This window comes from Muntiacus reevesi, chromosome 1 (genome assembly GCF_963930625.1).
Source record: "Muntiacus reevesi chromosome 1, mMunRee1.1, whole genome shotgun sequence".
Lineage (NCBI taxonomy): Eukaryota > Metazoa > Chordata > Mammalia > Artiodactyla > Cervidae > Muntiacus > Muntiacus reevesi.
Window position 1 is genome coordinate 285,734,554 of NC_089249.1, and position 22,605 is coordinate 285,757,158.

General features: G+C 48.2%; 1 protein-coding gene across 1 annotated transcript; it reads right to left on the minus strand.

The window, feature by feature from the left end:
• Window positions 1–1,341: 1,341 nt before the first annotated feature.
• On the minus strand, window positions 1,342–18,662 carry LOC136158772 (histone-lysine N-methyltransferase PRDM9-like). Its single transcript, XM_065920590.1, has 9 exons — window positions 18,634–18,662; window positions 17,694–17,761; window positions 10,636–10,737; window positions 10,151–10,422; window positions 9,549–9,616; window positions 8,286–8,479; window positions 6,367–6,614; window positions 2,379–2,570; window positions 1,342–1,425 (listed from the first exon to the last, which is right to left on the minus strand). Exons 1-9 carry the CDS (start codon window positions 18,660–18,662, stop codon window positions 1,342–1,344), a joined length of 1,257 nt encoding a protein of 418 aa, XP_065776662.1.
• Window positions 18,663–22,605: the final 3,943 nt, after the last annotated feature.

A 22,605-nucleotide genomic window follows, 5' to 3' on the forward strand; every position in this document is an offset into this window, starting at 1 on the left:
CATACAAAAAGATCTGAAACCAAAAACCAAAAGGAACTCAGTGGTTGTCTGAAATATTTAGAAAGGAGTTTGAGCCCCTCTTGCCCCTACCCCATGAGGCCACAATGTACAGTTAGCCCTGTCCATTCAGGACAGCCTCTCCAGACCCCAGGTGGAGGTGCTCTGCACCCACTGTCCACCTGGGTGCCAGGGGTAGAAGAGACACAGCCGAGGAGGTGTCTTCTGGTCCAGGGGAGCGTCACACCAGCCATCCTGTCTCCCTTCCCATAATAAATAAGGAGGGTTGTCAGCATCTGTGCGAGTGATGCTGTGGGCACCTGGACTGCCTCGTCCTTGCGAGATCTGGTGTGAAGACAACACAGAAGGGGAACCAACCAAGAGGGATCAAGGGAGCAGTAAACCCCTCTTCACATGGACCCTGTGAGACCCAAGACTCACTCTGCCCACCCTGCTCCCACTTTTGGGAACTGGCCTGTGTCATTCTCTGGGCAGGAGGTGGGAAGGACAACCCAGTCTCTTCCACCTCCTGAGACGCAGGTGGGCCGTGGGAGCAGCAGCACCTCCACCTGGGGTCCAGAGAGGGTGTCCCGAATGCACAGGGCCTAACCGGTCAGTGAGGCCGGCCCTCGTCCACAGTGTCCTGACCTGCTGCGGGGTCTCGGGTTCCCTGGCATCCAGCTCCCCCATCGCCAACCCCAGCTTGGTGTCCTGGGAGCCCCTCACTGGCGGGCACCCCGGAGGTGAAAGCTGCATGCCCGGCGAGAAGAAGGAGAAGCCGGTGGGAGAGGGGTCCAGCATGGAGTGTCCAAGGCCCCTCTGCTCCCCCAGGAACACCCAGCCCCGCCTGCCGTGGCCTTTCTCCTCTTCAGTATGTCTCTTTGTGGCTGATGTTGCCAAACACCTTCCTCTGGAACAGAAGGCTCCATGACCGTGGAAGGGGTGGAGGTGAGGAGGCGCTGTAGCCCTAAACCCAGAGAGCTTCAGAACTAGCTTCCCTGAGCCCTGAACGTACTGCCTGTTACATCTGTACCAACCGAGGCCGAGATCCAGGCAGATTCTCTGTGGAAACACTTTCCATGTCCAATAAGAGAACCAAACTAGGCCAAGATCTGGGCAGATTCTCTGTGGAAACACTTTTCTGTCCAACAAGCGAGGACTTGTTAACCCACAACTGAACCCCGAGACGTGGGATGTGCGTAACTCTGGAGACTGCAAGGAAGGTGCTTGAGAGGTTTCTTCCCGGGCGGCTCCCCGAGGCTCCTAGAGTTGCTGGACCCAGTGGGGGAGCACTCTTGCTTCTCTCCTCACTGCAGGCCAGACGGTGCCCCCAACCGCACAGCCCTACTCCACCACCTCCCTGAGTTCAACAGAAAACCCCTCGGTCACGAGGCCAAAGAGCAGTCTTCTCGGTGAGCAGAGCAGAGGCTGGTGCGAAGGAGGGTGGAGGCTGAAAGCTTCTTTGCAGAAGAAAAACACGGACGTGTGTTCCCGTGTGTGGTGGCCAGATGCTGCAGTAATTGATGTTCCCCACACATTTATGGGTGGGTTTTAGTTTCTGTATTTTCTAAATTTCTTTTTTTCAAACAGCTGCATATTATGAGCAAATTTTTGCAATGAACCATGAGCACTTGCAAAATAAAATCTTTTTTTTTTCTTTTCCTAAAATGTTGCAGTTTTCTCTGGTGACAGATGAAGAGCCTCCTACTTTTAAGTATTCATTTAATTGGCTGCGCTGGGTCTTAGCTGTGGCATGCAGGGCCTTCAGTTGCAGCATATGGGATCTAGTGCCCTGACCAGGGATTGAACGTGGCCCCCTGTGCTGGGAGCTCAGAGTCCTAGCCTCTGGATCAGCAGAGAATGCTGCGATCTCCTACTTAAAAAAAAGATTAGTTATTTATATTTGGCTGTGCTGGGTCTTCGCTGCTGTGCGGGCTTTTCTCTTGTTGTAGGGCATGGGGGCTGCTCTCTCGTTTCTGTGTTGAACTTCTCCCTGTGGTTGCTGCTCTGGTTGGGAAGCAGAGACTCTAGGCTCTTGGCCTGCAGTAGTTGTGAACGGACTTTTTTGCTCCACGGCACGTGGGGTCTTCCCAGATCAGGGATTGAACCCGTGTCTCCTGCATTGGCAGGTGGATTCTTAACCACAGCACCAGCAAGGGAGTCATTTCCCTCCACGGTTCCTGCCAACATCCCCCTGAAAAAAAAGACTAAAAATAACCTGTTTAGTAAGTTTTCAGGAGTCTGAGCTCTGAGGTCAGCGTCTGTGGTGTCATTCTCCCAAAGGCATCTTGGCTTCAGATACTGGCTGGACTCATGAGTCCAGTAAGCAGGGCAGGTCTGGTGGCTGAAGACAGGCTTGGCCTCTGGAGCTCTGCCCTCACCGACTCACCCAGGGTCCCCAAGCCCTGACAGCCAAGCAGAGCCGCGCGCAGGCGGGGCTGGTACAGCCACGGGGCCGCTGTGGTCAGGGTGGAGCGTGCTGCGGAGGCAGCTGGCTGTCCGCACCATGACTGCTGGCGCCCTGTGTGCCCGGGCAGGGCAGTCACGGTGTCAGGTGGGGCCTGGCCACTGTCCTGGGGACAGGACGGGACCTCACAGAGCTCGCATCCCCACTCCCCATCTCCCAGCTCCTATTCAGATCACAGCTTGTGGCTGCTGGCAGCTCCCTGGGATGGGAGGCTGTGTAATGCACCAACCCACTTGCTCAAGGTCAGCTGAGACCCCCAGCTCTGGGGTCACACAGCATCCCTGCCACCATCCAGGTCATCCCACTTCTGTGAGGGAGGGCCTGTGTGGCGCTGTGGGTGATGGGGGGATTGGGCGTGTTGTGGGCTGGCCCCAAGAGTCAGCTTCTTGAGGGGAGGGGAACAGATGGGAGGGGAGGTAGAAGCTTTGACCTGCTCAGCCTTCCCGGGGATTCCAGGCCCAGCTCTGGTGGGAGGTGCAGGTAAGAAGCCCCTGCAGGTTTCTGGGTCCCCACCATTTTCAGTTGAAGCCCCTCTGCCTACACCACCCCTAACTCTCCCTCCCGTGGCCCCGGCCTGAAGCCACAGAACATGGGGAGTTTACGTGGCTTCCCTTCCTGTAGGGAAACCAAGCCACAGACAAACACGTTCCTTTAAGAAAGCATAGAAACCGGGAAATAATAGTGGGTGGTTATCACTGACATGGTTCATGTAGAGACGCTTCACAAGCCTGGGACACGGAGGGAACTGAGGGCCGTTGCCCCGAGTCCTGGAGCTCGCACCCTCCGCCCCCCGCCCCGTGGCCCACTCTCCCCTTGGTGTCTTCTGGTGGCTGGGCGGACTTCAGCCTCCTGAACCCCTTCTGGAAGGATCAGGCCAGGGCAGAGGTCATTCACAGAGGGGAGAGTGTGGTTGACCTTAAGAATGCCATTGCACCCACTCTGTGTTGGAGCTAGGTTCCGGGTCTGAGCAAGCGTGGCTTCCTGGTGCTGTCCCCACCCTCACTCACCCAGGGTGGGGGGCTTTGTGTCTACCTTGTCCCCTCGTGCAGCCTGGTCACCCCGGGACGCGTGCTGTGTGAGCATCTGCACTGCTCACAGTGCACCCCGGGGCCCATCAGACTTCACTCATGAAAGGGAAGTGTAAGGATGAACTATTCCATGGTTAAGAATTTCAAGGTCGCGACAGCGTTGACCAGAGCGCTCAGGCACATGTACGAGGCCCATGCATAGAGAAGCCGCGGTGTGGGCTTCAAGGACCCTCCGTGTGGGGGTGGGATGGGTGCCGGACGGGGATTTCCTGCAAACGCGGCTCCAGGCTCTGTGCTCGGCAGGGCGACGACTGTGGGCCCTGCCTGTCTGTGGAGGGGCCCTGGGGCTGCCCAGCTCAGCAGGAACGGCAGGGGTGCGAAGGGAGGTCACCTTCCCTTAGCACACCTGACCTCACACCCCCTCATCAGGGCATCCTAGTGCCTGAACAGCCCCTTCTTCGTCTAGCTCTGAAGACCTGGACGGTGTGGGGGCTGGAGGACATGCAAGAAACAAATTCTGTAAAGCAATTATCCTTCTATTAAAAAATAAAAAATATTAAGGAGAAAAACACAAAGGACAGCAAAGATGGGGCTTGCGTTCTCAGCCAGCTTCTGCCAGATTCCATCGCCTGTGCTGACACATCAGACCAAAATGCTGGTGCTCCCACCCTGTATCACAGATGAGAATAGAGACACAGAGAGGTTGAGCATCTTGCCCCAGCTTAGCAGCTGCTGGGGGCAGGGCTGAGACCTGGACCCCTGTAGTCGCATCTGGAGTCCAGATGCTGTGATGACCCCGAGGGAGCGGCAGAGACCAGACGGCCCATGCTGAGTCAGGCTCGCGAGCACACACACACACACACACGCGCATGTGGCCTTCACCTTTGCGGCCACAGAAGTCAGAGGGAAGCAGAGGGTCACCAGGAGAGGCCAAAGGAGAGCCGGGGTCTATAAGGAGGAGAGGCCACACTTCCCAGGAGGCCGGGAATTCCCTTCCCTGGTGATTCTGATTCCACTCTGCATTCCTCTCCCTGGACCCAGGATTGACTGTCCAGTGACCTAACTGAGTTGGCTCCAGAATTATGCCTTCCCAGGGGTTCAGCTAACTGGACCCCAATGCTGTCAGTGTTAAGGGGGGAATGAGTACATAGTCTGGGATTCAGATTTGTTTGGAGACAAAATTTATTAGAAGAGGAGACCTAAAAAACCACGAAGGCAATTGGCATGAACATCTCCAGAACACCTAAGGAACCCTCTGCGGTTTATATCCCTCCTCTCCTGTCATGAAAGTGGAAAGTCTATTTAACAAATAATTCTGTGCTTATCACACGCTTTCTTTAAAATATTTATTATATATTTATTTATTTGGCTCGGCTGTGTCTTAGTTGCAGCATGTGGGAGCTAGTTCCCCAAGCAAATATTGAACGTAGGTCTCTGCATTGGAGTTTTGACCCCTGGACCACTTGGGAATTCTTTCCTCATACTCGTGGGGACAGTAAGGTGTCACAGGCCTCCTCTGAGGCCCCCTTAGAGTTGAGGCATGGGGTGGCTGCAGAAATCCTCCTGTGGCTAAGGTGTGGTTTGTTGCTCATGACTCGCTCACACTCCCTGCAAACAGGGCTTCTCCCCCGTGTGTGTCCTCTGGTGTCTGATGAGGACGGACTTGTGACTGAAGCTTTGCCCACACTCCCTGCAAACATAGGGCTTCTCCCCTGTGTGTGTCCTCTGCTGTCTGATGAAATCTGACTTCTGAATGAAGCTTTGCCCACACTCACCGCAAACATAGGGCTTCTCCCCTGTGTATGTTCTCTTGTGTGAGATGAGATGGGTCTTCTGACTGAAGCTTCGCCCACGCTCCCTGCAAACATACGGCTTCTACCCTGTGTGTGTCCTCTGGTGTTTGATGAGGGTTGATTTCTGACAGAAGCTTCGCCCACACTCCACGCAATCATAGGGCTTCTCCCCTGTGTGTGTCCTCTTGTGTGAGATGAGATTGGCCTTATGACTGAAGTTTCGCCCACACTCCCCACAAACATAGGGCTTCTCCCCTGTGTGTATCCTCTGGTGTGTGATGAGGACTGACTTATGACTGAAGCATCGCCCACACTCCCTGCAAACATAGGGCTTCTCCCCTGTGTGTGTCCTCTGGTGGCTTATGAGGAGGGACTTCTGTCTGAAGCTTCGTCCACACTCCCTGCAACCATAGGGCTTCTCCCCTGTGTGTATCCTCTGGTGTTTGATGAGGACTGACTTATCACTGAAGCTTTGCCCACACTCCCCACAAGCATAGGGCTTCTCCCCTGTGTGTGTCCTCTGGTGTGTGATGAGATGGGCCTTCTGATTGAAGCTTCGCCCACAAGCCCCGCAAACATAGGGCTTCTCCCCCGTGTGTGTCCTCTGGTGTGTGATGAGATGGGCCTTCTGATTGAAGCTTCGCCCACAAGCCCCGCAAACATAGGGCTTCTCCCCTGTGTGTGTCCTCTGGTGTCTGATGAGGGCTGACTTCCGATGGAAGCTTCTCCCACACTGCCCGCAAACATAGGGCTTATCCCCTGTGTGTGTCCTCTGGTGTGTGATGAGGACTGACTTCTGACGGAAGCTTCGCCCACACTCCCCGCAAACATAGGGCTTCTCCCCTTGTGTGTCCTCTCGTGTGTGGTGAGACTTGACCTGTCCTTAGAGCCTTGCCCACTCTCCGCATGTGACCCTCATAATCCCTGAGACCCCTGCCCCCGTGAGCAATGTGCCTGTGTCCTCTGGATTCAGTTTCTGGCTTGTGCTGGGCTCGTCTGTCATTCTCTCATGCACCCCAGAATCCCCCATTTGTCCTCAGGGTGAGTTGGAAGAGGCCCTTGAAATCCTCTTCAGCCTTACGCTTTTCAGCAATTGTTGGGGCCTGTCCTTGGCCTCGTGGCCCTCAGGTTTGTCGCTCGGGCTGTGTGGTTTGGAATATCTCCGATTTTGACTGCCTGGGCAGGGATCCTCTGGTTGGAGGCGGTCTCTTTCAGATGGTCTCTGGAGGGTCTGAGAGGGGTGACTGCGTTGGATGTGTTGGCTGAGGAATTTCTGGCTGGAGAAGGCCAGAGAGCAGGAGGCACATGGGTGGATCTTGGGCTTCGGTTCTGCTGAAAGAGGAAGATTTTGTCAGGTAGCTGGTTTGCCGTGGTCAGGCCTTGCCCACTCATCATCTAAGTGTTGACAGTGCACGATCTGTCGCCCATCAAGTGCCTTTACAGTCCACTCTTCCATTCCACTGTTATTCTCTACATCTACAGAAATCCAGGAAGCGGGTGTCAAGGGCCTTTTCTACATATCACCCAGATAGGGACCTTCCAGCTGCATCAGAGGCAACGTCTCTCCTGATAGAGATGGATCTGCAGGGAGTTTCCCTGCGTGTAGGTGTCTGAAAAGTCACGTCACAGTGGCCCCAGGTATTTACCCTACTGAGGGATAAGACTTGATGACTTAGGTGGAAACTCCTGAGTGGCTCCCTGTGAGGGGAAAGGGTCTATTAAGTTAGGGGAGCCTGGCCTGGAGCTCTCTGCATATGGGAGGCAGCACGGGGGGTGGTTAGAGCAGGTGTGGCTAATTCTGACTTTGTGGTTCCTTGTTCAAAGAGCAGCCTTTGTGCCGATCTCTGCAGGAAGTGGGTTTGAGCCTGGATGAGACCGAGCGACCCAAGTCCCACTGACTACAGGTCTGGCTCCTGCTGCCCAAACTGGTTCACAAATTGCTCCTCTCTCAGTTTCCCATAAATCATAAAATAAAGGCATATCCTTTCTCCAGCCTCACCAGTACTCATACCTCATTTATTTCATTCAGGCTTAATCCACTTAACATGCACTAGGAATCCATGTTTAAAAATACATGTCCAGTCAGACCCTTCACAACCTCACTCCCAAGCATCTTCAGACAGCCCACTCCCCCCTCATGTCTGGCAATGAACTGATCTCTGAGGGGACTCCCCGCTATTGTCTCTTCCCAAAAGTGAACCAAAGGATCGTCTTAGCACAGAGAACATGCTGCTTGCAGCTGAAAGCCTGGCGGTTGTTCTGTGTCACCCAGGAGGACCCTTGGGGCCTGCACGTGGACACAGGCCCTGAGGCTTCCGTGTCCCGTCGAGCCTCCTTCCTCTCCCTCTGTGCTTCCTCCTGCGACTCCTGGCATGGCCTCGCTTCCCGGTCCTTGGGCTGCGGCACTGGCTGCTCCCCTGCCTGGAATCCTTCCCCGTAGGTCTTATCTCTGCAGAGACCCTGTCGCACCGTCCTGCACCACACCCCACCCTCTGCTCACGCTGATCCGAGGCTCGTTCCCTGCGCTGGTTTTCCTCAGCACCGGCCCCTGTCTGGTGTGAAGCCCCTGCTGCCCCAGGGCAGTGGTTCTGTCTGTTTCGGGACGTGGAGCCCCGTCTGTCACAGAGCGTGAACTCACATGACAAAAGACTGGAACAGGAACTGAATGCGCATCACTGTACACGTGTCGCTTAGAAATGGGAGGAAATGAAGAAGAAACAAATAAAGGGCAGAGAGGTGGTAGGTGCTCGAAATGTTGCTTTTTGCTTCTCAGCCTTTTAGCAGAAGGTGATGTTGCACAATTTTTTGCATGAAATATTAAAAATTAGAACTAACATTTTCAATATAAAATTTCTCCTAACAGTCATATGAAAAGAATCAAATTCTGAGACATTTTAATTGCAACTCAACTGACTTAGGACTGGATTGTCCTCTGCTTCGAAATCGGACCACGGAGGCTCCCAGGATGGGGTGGGGTGCTGGAAGAGGGGAGACACTCACCTCTCCCGGTCGCGAGCTCACTCTTCCCCCTGCTGTTCCGCTTGATGCCAAGGTCCTGACCATACTCGTCCCCGTACCAGACCAGCAGCTCACAGCCCGGCCTGACCACGCGGCAGGTTCGGTAGAAGATCTGCCCGTGATACTGGAAGGCCACCAGGTTCTGCTCCTCGTCGTCCCGGGCACAGTTCACATACCTGGGGTCGAGGCCGGGAAAGGGAAAGAAAACTCAGGTGAAGAGTGCCCTCCACTGTCCGCCCATGTCCAGCTCCTTGCCTTCCGCCTCTGAGGCCGCCCCTCATGTGGACCTTCTGTTCACACCTTCGACCAGGCCATGTGAATTCCCACGCTTTTCTCTCCTTACATAAGTAGCCATTTTCCGGAGCCCAGTTCCAGACTCATCTCCACCTGGACTGTCCGTGAGGCTGGTGACCTCCAGCTCCTCTAAACTCTGAATTAAGTTCTCTTTCATCCACAGGACTTGGTGCTTCTTGGCTAACACGCATCCCTCAGCACTCACCCCAGCCTGCCTTCTCTCCCGAGGCTTTCTCCCATCTCCCCACGTGTATCCAGGGTCCTATTCGCTTGCCCACCCCCTCCCACGTAAACTTGGAGAGAGCTCTGATATAGCTTGAGACACGGAACAGTAATAGTTTGTTCACTGTCTGCCTGCCCTGATGAAAGGAGAGGCCCTCAGAGAATGGCCCTGCTCAGGGCCAAGCTGCCCCCCATTCCTTCCCAGGCCTCAGGGCCCACCTCTCACTGGAACCAATCCTGAGGAGGTTTTTGCCCACAGAAAGTCAAGGTCTCCTGTGTTAGGTCATCCTGGCGTGTGCACTTACTCAAAGATAGAAAAAGTAAGGTTACTGCTCCTAAAATCAATTGGCTAATGTCTGTCTGCAGTATGTTCTCCAAAAGGACATGGGTTGTGTGATCTGCTTCAGTACCGAAGTTCACTGTCTAAACTGCACCATAAAGGGCGTGAGAAGTGTCCACTAAGTGAGTTAAAGTGTTCCTGGTGAATCTAGATGCTTCAAGTTGTTTTCAAGTCCACCAGTTTTGTTCAGCATATAGACTTGTATCTTGACGGCACATGCCATATTTTTATTTCCTTATTTCTAGTGTCTTTTGAAATGAAAGCGTATGGTATTGAGGGAAAAGAGGAAGGAAGATGTGAAAGCTTTTGAGGGAGCCGGGTTGAGAAGGAAAGGGGCGTGGGATGGAGGGAGTCTCAATGTCTACACACTGCAGACTCACTGCACTCACCTCATCCAGTTGGCCCAAGACGTGTCCTTTCCATCCACATACTCGTAGCAGTTCCTCACTTTGGTGATCTGAGGGTCAGAGAAAGAGTTACAAGCTTTCCTCTTTTTTTTTTTTTTTTTTTTGGTAGGAAGCAATAGAAGAGCTATTTCCCTGTGTATTCATTGGTGCTTTTCAGCCTGCATGGATTCAACTGCCAGTCGGACCACACGGTAAGCTCCTTACTCATCATTCCAAGTCTGAGTCCCTTGATTCATTGAAGGCAAGGGCTCCACAAGGGAGGAGTCACTTCTGTGTATCTCTACACTGTGCTCCCACCTCTCCTCTGACCTTAGAGAGAGGTCTAAGTGTCTGTACACTGTGTTCCCACCTCTCCTCTGACCTTTAGATAGATGACATGAGTGTCTGTACACTGTGGTCCCACGTCTCCTCTGACATTTAGATGGAAGTCCTGTGGTCACGCCCACGGCACACAGTACACAGGGCTGACTGTGTCATTGACGACCATGTTATCACCATTTGCATCCTCATATGTAGACATGAAATACCCACCACCACGTACAAGTGACTAGAGGCCAGAGGACAGGGAAACGGGTGCTTCTCACCAGCCAGGCGTATCCACTGTTGGCGGCATCTTCATCGTCTGTGATCTGGCCCTCATAGGGGCCAAAGTGCAGGCCCAGCGGCAGATCAGATGCTTCATTCCACACTCCAAGCCCAGCGTCAGGAATGCACGACTGTCTGATGCTTAACCCAGGGGGCAGCGTGAGGACTGAGCGGTTGGCATGCCCCTTTTCCACTGCACAGTCCTTTACAAATGTTGGGAGCCCATGGGCAGCACAGCTATCGATGAAGAAGTTCTGACACTCCTCACAATCTGGAGGTGAGAACAGGGATGAGAGGAGGTACAGTGATGTTTCTGGTCGTAAAGACCTTCATAAAGAACTAGGGCATTCATGGCATTTGGCCTCGATCCTGCACCCCAAGTCATAGAGGAAGGGGATGGCCGGTGGACTAAATGGTGAGGTGAGGTTAGTGGACCAAGGCCTCATTGCCCCTTCTCCGTGAGTGGGCCAGCGGGGTCACTCACAGAGGTAGTCGTCATCCTGGGGCTCGCTGACCTCTTGGTACACGTGGCCCTTTCTTTCCCGTAGACTGTACCTCTTCACTCCAGTCTCCTTTCCTCTGAGTTCTAAGATGGAGAACAGAAGCTAAGCAAGGCTGTGGGGTCTGGGGAGTTAGTCCCATTTTATCAGAAAGTGTGAGATCTCCTACCTGTCCATCTCTACACTTTGTTAAAATTTTCTTATATGTATTTTTCAAACTTTTACTTTCGTAATTTTATGTTTTCATGTTCCATTATTTATTTCTCGGCCAGACTGCATTGCTTGTGGGATCTTAGTTCCCTGACCAGGAATGGAACTAACACCTCCTGCAGTGGAAGTGTGGAGTCTTAACCTCTTAACCACCAGGGAGTCCCTTCTCTATATTTTCTTTCTTCTCCCTTTAAATACAGTTTCAAGAGACTGAGGCTCCACTGACCACAGATGCCCAGTTCAGTGATAGCTTCCTGCACTTCCCATTAGTAGGTTTAACTTCCCAACCTTCCGACTTAGGTAATAGTTCATCGACACATCTACTCAGAAAATATGTGTTAAGCGCACATGACAAGTAAGGCATTGAGCAGAGGTCTGGGCATGAACACTAACAAAGCATGGTTCCTCTTATCACAGTTGCATTTATTGAACTACTTGTAGGTGTCAGACTTTTGCATTTAATGTAAGGTTTTCAAGCACTGTATGAGTCATGTATCCTTATCCTCACTTTACAGATAGCATTCAGGATCTCAGAAATTGTATAAGATTTTCCCAAGGCCCCAGTGCTAACTTCATGTCTCAGATCAGTCCAGCTTAAACCCCGCCTACCCAAAGTCCCTGCCACACACCTAGGCCATGCTTATTAGTTTTTCTACAGGAATTAGAGGAACTAATTAGAGGAACTCCCCAAATTTCTCTTACCGACTTTTTGTCTGGGGTGCTGTCCAGGGGTCCTTGCTTTTCTGTGATGGAGCACTGGATTCTGAGCCTGCTTGGAGCCACTTGTCTTCAGCGATTCTGCTGCTCCCGGCAATTCCTTCAAACTAGATTCATTACTTAATGGTGCCCTGGACATTCTCTTCCATGTGAGTAAAAGACAACATGCATTTCTTTAGTTCTTTAGGACTTTATGAAGTGTTTTCACATGCATGACTTTAGTTAATACTTTGACAATTCTTGGAAATACCTGATATGGGGGGAAGGGGTCTGAACACTGGAGTGTAAAATAAGGACCTACGTGGATAGTGAATCAAAACTAGAATTCATATCTTAAGGTTCTTCCCCTTCAACTTTCTGCATAAAAGTGAGAGCAAGGCAGGGAGAAAAGCTGGAGGTCAGGGAAAGAAGAGGGTAAGGGCTGGTAGAGAGATCCTGAGGGTTTCTCTTAATAGTGGCCCTTTGATGGACGAGGACGAATGGAAAATTACAGAGGGGACAAAACACATGTGGAAAACAAGGTGACAAAGCAGTGAGATTAAGAAGAGAAAAGACGATCGGCAGAAACATATTTAGACAATAAAGCAAATGAGATGAAAGCTGCAGGTTGCCATGTCCTAGCGACAATGTTTGGAATTAAAGTAGCCGGTCTCGTCAATTCTCCTCGAACAAGGCTGTATGACTAGCTGGTTCTACTCAGTTTCCTGATCCATGAATTGGTATACAGGCTAATTCTTAATATTATAGTGGACATGAAATTTAATAACCTTCAACAAATTGTTGTGTGAAGTATTTACTACAGTAAGAACGTGAACGTACATCCCTTACGTATCAATTTATTCCCTAAACTGCCACTATATTTCAAGTGCAACTCACAGATACTATCTTCAGCATCCTTTGACCTTTCTATTCCTAGATGAATGCTTAAATGTGGAGTCACTCACTCACGAACCATTCAGGGGGCACTTAGGGGCTTTGAGGTGGGCCTGGACTTCTGAGAACTAATGGGTGTGGGCTAGGATCTCAAACCTCACAACACAGGGGCAGGCTAAACAAATGATTACAAACAGGAGAGTTGCTAATTAGAGCTCAGTGGAAGGAGTTGTTACTCCCTCCTACAAGAATGAGCATTTGAAATGATGCCCAGATGATGAGTTTCTACTCAAAAGCAGGTAATCTATGTGAAGTCCTCATGTTATTTTCTTATTTGTTGCTTTTCAGTCATAAACCTGAGGCTTATCAGGGTTGCAAGTTGCTTCCTCATATTGGAGTGGGAGGCTCTGAGGTAGGGATCCTGTCTCCTTCTTCATCTTGGACTGTCCACTCTACAAACTGCCCAGCATATCTTTAAGCTTCGTCATCTTGGACTGTCCAGTCTACAAACTGCCCAGCATGTCCTTAAGCTTCCCTTATTCAGATGTCTTAGCATATGCCTCCCTAGCAAAGCACAAAAAACTGAGGTTGAAAACATCTCTCAGATGAATGATATAAAGATGTATGAATAAGCTTCATAGAACTATGGAAGTTTTAATCAGTTTGTAAGGTGTTTAGAGAACGTGCATTGGTTTACATTACACTACCAGTGATACTGTGGTCTCAGGTATATAATCAAATGTTTCTTACCTTTTTTTTTTTTTGTATCTATAATGGTGATAGCTCTATACCTACTTATAGGTACTGTAGGATTGATTTAAGGTTTAAGCAAGTTTATTCACATAAAATACTTGAAGTCTAAAATATTATGAAAATAATGTAACAACAGAACAACCTACTACTGTTGTTGTTCTTACTAACTGCAAAGATGGTGATGATATCAGACATTGTGCTAAAGACTCAGGACAGGGAGGCAGCGGTCTCCAGGATCTCTGTGTTTTCTGCTATTCTCACCTGTGACTCGATCCATGAGGAGGTTATTTTGGCAACAGGATTTGGGAAATACTCACTTTCTGGGGTTTACTGTGCTCCACTCTGAAGGGCATCGAAGAAGGTTTACCTAAAAAACGATGAGAATCAGTGTTTTGGTTGGGAAATGTTTCCAAACTCTGGGTATTCTAATTAAGGACACATAATTCTAAGCCAGAGAGTGACAAAGACAATGATTACCAAAGGAGGAATGGAAAATGATTTCTGTATCATCAACTCCCATGGTTCCACTGGGAGTATTACATAGTTTTCTTAAAATTAAAAAAATATATGAAACTTCATCCGTGCCTCATCTGATTTTCATAAAATATCTAATAAATTTAATAGTCTTTCATGACAAAAGTTCTCAACAATGTAGGAATAGGAGGAAGTGACTGCAATATAATAAAGGTCATATATTGAAAGTCTACCTCTAACATCATAGTCATCAGTGATAAAGATCAAGAAGAAAAGCCAAGGATGCCCGTTATCAAATTTGTGTTCACCATAATATTAGAACTCCTAGCCAGCGCTGTAGGTTAGAAATGGAAACAAAAGGCTTCCATTTGGAAAGAAAGAAGTAAAATTATGTCTGCTCACAGGGGCATGGTTTTATGTGCAGAAAAATCTTTAAATCCACACACACAAAATTCCTGCAGAGAAAGTTGCACGGTACAAAATCAACACTCAAATATCTTTCCATGCATGAAGAATGACCATTTCACAAAGGAAAATAAGAAAACAATACTATTTATTTTTTATTTTTTTAAAGCTATATTCAAGAGCTAAATTATAAAAAAATATTTATTTTTATTTCTTTGTTTTTTCCAGGACTTTTGTTGCGGCATGTGTGATCTAGTTCCCTGACTAGGGACTGAACGCAAGTTCTCTGCATTGGGAGTGTGGAGTCCTAGCCACTGGTCAAAGAATCTTATTTATAATAGCATTGAGAAGAATGAAGTAATTAGGAATAAACTTAAGGAGATGAAAGACTCATATGTTGAAAACTACAAAATATTGCTGAAAGGAATCTGACATAAATAATCGATAGGTGTCTCATGTTTATGGATTTAGAGGCTTAATATTATTAAGCTGTTCATACTACCCAAAGCAATTTAAACATTCAATGCAATTCCTATTAAAATCCCAATGGAAGTTTTTTCAGATATAGAAAATCCATCCAACAGTTAACACGGAATCTCAGAGCACCCCAAACTGGCAAAGCAATCTTAGAAACAACAGCAAAGCTGGAGGCCTCTGATTTCAGAACACGCTACAAAGGTACAGGAGCCAAAAGAGTGTAGATTTGGCAAAACATGTGTGCTTAGCTGCTCAGTCTTCTTGACTTTCTGTGACCTTTTGGACTGTAGCCCTCCAGGCTCCTCTGTCCAGGGGATTTCTCAGGCAAGTATACTGGACAGGGTTGCCATTTCCTTCTCCAGGGGATCTTCTTAACCCATGGATTGAACCCACATCTCCTGTGTCTCCTGCACTGAAGGCAGATTCTTCACCTGCTGAGCCACTGAGGAAGCTGGCTGGCATAAAGACAGATATGTCAATCAATGGAACAGAATAGACAGCCAGAAATCAACTCTTGGATACATGGTCTAATGATCTTCATCTAGCGTGTCAAGATAATGGGGAAAGCTTAATCCCTGTAATGAATGGTGCTGGGGAAACAAAATAACCATATGCAAAGTAATGAACATCTTACATCTTGAAGAAAAATCAACTCAGAATGGATTAAAGACATTTATGCAAGACTTGATAAGACCCTTAGAAGACAACAAGGGTGAAGCTTCATGACACTGATTCAGCAATGATTTCTTAGATATGGTGCCAAGTGCACAAGTATTAGTAACAAAGTAAAAATAGAGAAATGAGATTAATCTTAAAACCTCTGTGCAGCAAAGGACACTGAACAGAGTTGAAAAGGCCACCGACATGATGGTAGAAAATATTTATAAAATCTGCACCTGATAAGGGGTTATTAATCATACACTAGTTTGAAGGCTACCTATAAGCCAGGAAGAAAACCTGATGGACCATGATGGCACCTTGATATCAAATTTCCATGTTCCAGCATTGTAAGAAAACAAATTTCTGTGGTTTAAGGAATGCAGTCTGTTTTGTTATGGCAGTCTGCTCTGACTAACAGTGAGAGAAGGAATTGAATAGATAATTCTCCAGAGAAAATACACAATGGCCAACAAATATATGAAAAGATTCTCAATATTACTAATCGGTATGGAAATACAAATTGAAACCTTCTGGGATGGGCAATATGTATAAGAAGACAATAACAAGTTTGGTAAGGATATGGAGAAATTGGAACCCTTATACACTATTGTTGGCAATGTAAAATGTTGCAAGCTTTCTAGAAAAGACTATGGAGTTTCCACAGAAAATTAGAAATGCTGTATGATTTAGCAATCCAAGTCAAGAGTGGGTTTCCGTAAAAAATTGAAAGCAAGATAATGAGTAAATAGTGGGCACATGTATAGTCATTGCCGCATTATTCCCAATGGGCAAGATGTGTGAGCATTCTAAATGTTCATTGGTGGATAAAAGATAAAGATTATGTATAAGATATATGTTATAGCTCTTATATCCACATGCACACAACGGAATGTTTTGAAGCCTTAAAAAAGATTTCTGTCATATGCTACATGGATGGGCCTTGATGATATTATACTAAGTGAAATGAACCAATCAAAAAAGACAAATATGGCCTGATTCCACTTCTCTGAGGTATCTAAATTAAATCCATGGAAACAGAAAATATAATCGTGGTTGCCAAGGGCTATGAGGAGGAAGGATTGGAGAATTGTTCCTCAGTGGATTAGGGCTTCAGTCACACAAGATGTAACACTTCTACAGATTTGTTGTACAGCAATGTGTATATATAATCCCGGTGGCTCAGGGGTAAAAAATCCACCTGCAATGCAGGAGATGCAACAGATGCAGGCTCAATCCCTGCGTTGGGAAGATCACCTGGAGCAGGACATGGCAACTCACCCCAGGATTCTTGCCTAGAGAATCCCATGGACAGAGGAGCCTGGTGGGCTCCAGTCTATGGGGACACAGAGTCAGATATGACTGAGAGATTAGCACTGCGGCCACTAACACTAACGTGTACATAGTTAGCAGCAGTGTGCCATACACTCAGAAACTGTTAAAAAGGTAAATAAAGACGAGCAGGCGTATGGTGAACCGAGGCGTATGTATTCCCTAAGAATCTCTCCTTATGTCCAAACCTTTGCAGACAACCAAATGTTTGGTTTTCATGTCCCTTTCACTAGTTTTAATAACCTAAGGGAACAGAGGGACGTCCCTGGTGCACAGTGGATGAGAATCTGCCTGCCAATGCAGAGGACACAGGTTCGATGGCTGGTCCAGGGAGATGCCACTTTCTGCGGGGCAGCTAAGCCTTTTTTTTCAAAAACTCCAGAGCCTGCACGTGCTCTGCAACGAGAAGACAGTCACCGCAACCAGAGAAAGCCTGTCCACAGCAACAAAGACCCAGTGCAGCCAAAACTAAATAAGTAATTTTTTAATATCTGGGAGAACAGAAATCCATATATGGAGAATCATAGAACTATCTAAATTGTTTCTCCAGTCTAGGCAGATTAACTCTTCTAAACTGAGCAGCAGAAGAGGAAGTGAGCTGCTTACTTCTATTTTATAATAGGTGTACTTCATTTTATTTACCTGATGCCATCTCTGGTCAGTGAAATGTGGGAAAGATCATGGAGAATAAATAGTTCTCTCAAACCCTTTCCCAGAATCAAAATATAGAATTAGTTTTACCTTAGGGTAAGAAGATCATGAGTTTTATTTTATATACATATATACATAATGTATCTTGAAATAATGTGTTAATCATTTCCTCTTTGAAAGGATTTAATCCAATAACCAATAACCAATCTGTTTGGTGAATTTATTTCTAAAGGATCTTTAACTGCCTTTCACTAAGAATGTTTAGCAAAAATAATTCTTTTTAAAAATAATGATAAATTTTAACCATAAAACTTTTGAGAATTACACTGGAACACCTATACATTCATCTTCATTCAGGCTAATGTCAATATTCAGCCACAGCCACTTGGGAATGCTGAAAATTATGTTTTCCTTGCTACTGGCTGAGATGTAGTTGAGACCTAAGCCCAGGCTGGTTTCAGGAAGACACGTCCACATCCTCCTGGCCTCTCACCTTGCTGCCTTGGTGTCCATTCTTCATCAGAATCCTCAGTGTCATCTCCCTGGGGCTTGATGACCTGCCTGCGGGGATGCATGAAAGTTGGTCGAGTGGCTCTGAAACCTGGAAAGAAGCAAAACATTTGTTCTAAGAAGGGGAAACAAAGCATAGAAACAATGGAAAGTGTCACAGAGTCAGGGAATCTGTGGGATGTGCTGGGAGAATATAGAACAAGGCAAGAGGTGAGCTCTGCACTGCAGGTCACCCTCCCTCTGGTACAGAACTGCAAACATTTCCTCCAGGTTTGTCTCCACACAAAAGGGAACTGTGAGCAGGTGAAGCCACCTAAGAGCGGGCCAAGTGAACCCTGAGGGTGAGGACCTGTTTCATGTTTCCCAGGCTCACAGGCGCCCAGCACTTCCTGTTACCTATAGCAATCAGCGCTTCGTAGTTTCTTTTCACATTCCTATATCGGATTTTTTCCCATTCTCCCTTCTCTTCCCATTCTTCCTTGGAGAAGAATACGGAGATGTCTTTGAAAGCATCTTTGGCCTAAGGAAAATAATAGATTTCATCAGTGATTTACCAATCTAAGTCAGACCTTAGCGCTGAGCCTTCTCCTCCACCTTTTGTGCAGGGAGAAGCCTGAAGCTCCTGGATGGTCTGTGTGAGACAGGGATGAAGACTTTCCTTCCCGACTGTGTCCTCCTTAACTGAACAAACTGAGCATTTTCCTAGCTCTCCCTGGACACAGAGCAGTTGAGAAGCTAGTGTCCTGTTTTGTCCCACTCCACCCCACCATCTCAGACAGGACCAGGTATTCCCATCCTGTGTACAGTCACAGGGACGTTCACTCAGCTTTCAAGGCAAGCAGTCTGTGGTGCTTCAGGGACCAGCGCCATGTCCTTCCTATAGAGCTGACTTTGAGCCCAGCTTTGCCGATTCCACCGCTCACCGTGGGCTTCCGCTCTGTTCTCCCGGCATTTCCCTCAGTGCTCTCCTCTGGAGACCTGTTCGGCCTCATGGCCATTGGAGTGCTCAAGGCCAAGGTGCCTGTGGAAGAAGAAGGTGCTGAGATAGCCCAGACCAGTGTCCAGAGCCTGAGCTGCCTGCCTTGGGTGGAGTGTCCAGGGCAGTAAGGCGAGGGGAAAGTCAGGGTGAGGGTATTGGTGGGATGGACGGATCCTGACTAGATATGACAGATCAGCCTAATATGAACTAGATTTGGTTTCTTTGGTTCCCCTACAATTCAACCCCTCTGAGGGAAGGCACTGGGAGGGATGTGACTGTGGGTGACGGAGGGATTCTCGAGGAGACCCGGAAACCCCTAACTGCTGTACTGGGGTCAGGCTGAAATCAGGGCTCTGTTCCAGTGAAGCAGAGGGAATGTTTCTCCAAGAAGGGTTTTGAGGATCTCCTCCTGGGGACTCAGAAAAATCTGGGCATAACGTAGGTTCTACGTCTAAGGGAGAAGTCGCTCGGCTTGAGGAGATCTGGGTCCCACGGGCTGAAGTAACTGGGGTCCTCAGTCAGAGGGGACTGGGGATCTTTTGGCTGATGTAGAATGCGCACGGTGAGAAAACTTGGGATCTGTGAGGCTGAGGAAATCGGGGGTTTCTTAGTAAGGGATTTTAGGGCTCAGATAGGCAGTACAGTTAGGGTCTTGAGGAGGAAGAGATTTAAGAGCTCCCAGGCAGAGGTATTCAGGGTCTCCGAGGTTTAGGAAATTTGGTCTCTTTGCGGGTGGTATTTTGGGGGTGCCTCAGGCTGAGGGGATCTGGGGTTAATCTAGGTATTTGAGGGTCGCAGCACTAGGGGATTTGGGGTTTCTGTGGGTGAAGGAACTTGTAATCCCTGAAGCTGACGAGACGCAAGCCCCCTTCAGATTAGGACTCAGGTTACTCAAAGCTGACAGGATTTCGGGCCTCCCACCCTGGAATTTGAAGCCATCAGGCTAAGGGTTTATGATGGCTGCCCAGGACGCGTTCCCTTCAGCCTCCCCGCTGTCCTGCCGCACTGCCCACCCTGTCCCCAGGAACGCTAGAGGTTCAGCGAAGTCCAGTCCTTCGGCGCTGAGGTGAAGTGACGGGCCAGCAGCCTGCCTGTACCCTGTCAGGCACAAGCGACCAATCGGCGTGGTGACTGAGGCGGTCTGGCCAATAGGCGCCCGGGGGGTGGGGAGCGCGATGGAGGCCCCGCCCCACCGCTCGGGGATTGGCTGCTCTGTGGGCGTGCCTGTCACGCCTCCAGTGCGCAGGCGCAGCTTGGCTGGTCTCTTTGTTTTCAGGCATGGCCTCTGAGGCCTGGATCCTCAGGTGGGCGGGCTGTCCTCAGGCTGAATGTTTCTTTCCAATGCCCTCAACTGGAATCTCGGGTCCACCAGACTGAAACCGCGCTCCCGGAGTTTATCCTAGGCCCCCCTGTGCCCTGCCTTATCAAATCCAGTTTTGGCGAGAGCTCTTATGTGGTGAGTACTGCATTATTCAAGGGAAACGGTATAATTGACTACATTCTGATGAGACACAAGATAAACACAGTATGGTCAAAGATTTAAGCACAGCGCTTGGAATAAGGATGTTAGAAAAAACTTGGAGGATTTTTAACCTGAAAGTAGAAGTGGCACTGATGAGCCATCTGTTAATTTAATGTGGGTATGAAAAGCCTGCAGAAATGAGGTATAAGTAAAACCTCAAAGCCTTGCAAGTGTTTTCTGTAAGCCAAGGCATCGATCTGGAGGACTGTGGATCCATAGAGCTGAGTTTGCCTGACACCCACTGGCCTCACAAGATAAAATAGGGACACTGGTTCTGGCCCTTAGCTAGCTTTGCTCACAGAAAAATAATGTAATTTCCATGTATTGGAAGCAAAGCGACTGATTGTAGAATTAGCATCAAGTGGTGGTTGGGAGTCTGGATGGAGAAATGTTATCAGAAAAGCGAGTTTACGTCTTGGTGGGTGTAGAGCCAGAAGGTACAACACAGCCAAAGCTCATGGGAAGAAAAAGTGTATTACTTGCAGAACTATGGAGAACAACATGGAGCTTTCCAGAGCAGTGTCTCTGTAACCACAAAGTTGGGGAAGATTTAATCTATGAGTACAGGCATGTTCCAGCTTCTGAGGTGACTCAGATGGTAAACAATCTCTGCATAGCAGAAGACCCGGGTTCAACCCCTAAATGAGGAAGATCCCAAGAGGAGGGCGGGGCAGTCCACTCCAGTATTCTTGCCTGGAGAATCCCATGGACAGAAGAGCCTGGTGGTCCATGGGGTTGCAGAGAGGCAGACATGAGTGAGTGACTAGCACTTTAACTTGACAGACATGTTCATTAATGGTCTTGGGCTGTGGGAGACTCCAAGGTTCATTTGATTGAAGTCTTGAGAGTCAGAACCAGTCACCATCAGCATCTCTTACATTCCAGCTGGTCTGGTATACATATAGCTATCTATTCTTGATATAGATATAGATATCTATTCTTCTTCATATTCTTTCCCCTTATCAGTTCAATTCAGTCACTCAGTCGTGTCTGACTCTTTGCAGCCCCATGAACTGTAGCACGCCAGGCCTCCCTGTCTATCAGTAACTCCCAGAGTTTACCCAAACTCGTGTCTATTGAGTCGGTGATGCGACCCAACCATCTCATCTTCTGTTGTCCCCTTCTCCTCCTGCCCTCAATCTTTCTCAGCATCAGGGTCCTTTGAAATGAGTCAGCTCTTCACATCAGGTGGCCAAAGCATTGGAGTTTCAGCTTCAACATCAGTCTTTCCAATGAACACTCAGATCTGATCTCGTTTAGAATGGACTCTTGGATCCCCTTGTAGTCCAAGGAATTCTCGACCCTTCTCCAACACCGCAGTTCAAAAGCATCCATTCTTCAGCACTCAGTTTTCTTTAGAGTCCAACTCTCCCATCCATACATGACCACTGGTAAAACCATAGCCTTGACTAGACAGACCTTTGTTAGCAAAGTAGCATCTCTGCTTTTTAATATACTGTCTAGGTTGGTAGTAACTTTTCTTCCAAGGAGTAAGTGTCTTTTAATTTCATGGCTGCAGTCACCATCTGCAGTGATTTTGGAGAACCCCGAAATAAAGTCAGCCACTGTTTCCCCATCTATTTGCCATGAAGTGATCTGACCCGATGCCATGATCTTAGTTTTCTGAATGTTGAGCTTTAAGCCAACATTTTCATTCTCCTCTTTCACTTTCATCAGTAGTCTCTTTAGTTCTTCTTCACTTTCTGCCATAAGGGTTGTGCCATCTGCATTGCTGATATTTCTCCAGGCAATCTTGAATTTAGTTTGTGCTTCCTTCAGTGTGGTATTTCTCATGATGTACTCTGCTTAGAATTTAGATAAGCAGGGTGACAATATATAACCTTGATATGCTCCTTTCCCAATTTGGAACCAGTCTGTTGTTCCATGTCTGGTTCTGACTGTTGCTTGTTGACCTGCATACAGATTTCTCAAGAGGCAGGTCAGGTGGTCTGGTGTTCCCATCTTTTGGGAATTTTCCACAGTTTATTGTGACCCACACAGTCAAAGGCTTTGGCATAGCCTATAAAGCAGAAATAGATTTTTTTTTCTGGAACTCTCTTGCTTTTTCGATGATCCAGTGGATGGTGGCAATTTGATCTCTGGTTTCTCTGCCTTTTCTAAAACCAGCTTGAAGATCTGTAAGTTCATAGTTCATGTATTGGTCAAGCCTGGCTTGGAGAATTTGGAGCATTATTTTGCTAGTGTATGAGATGAGTGCAATTGTGGGGTAGTTTGAGCATTCTTTGGCATTGCCTTTCTTTCGGATTGGAATGAAAGCTGACCTTTTCCTGTGCTGTGACCACTGCTGAGTATTCTAAATTTGCTGACAGATTGAGTGCAGCACTTTCAAATCATCATCTTTTAGGATCTGAAATAGCTCAACTGGAATTCCAT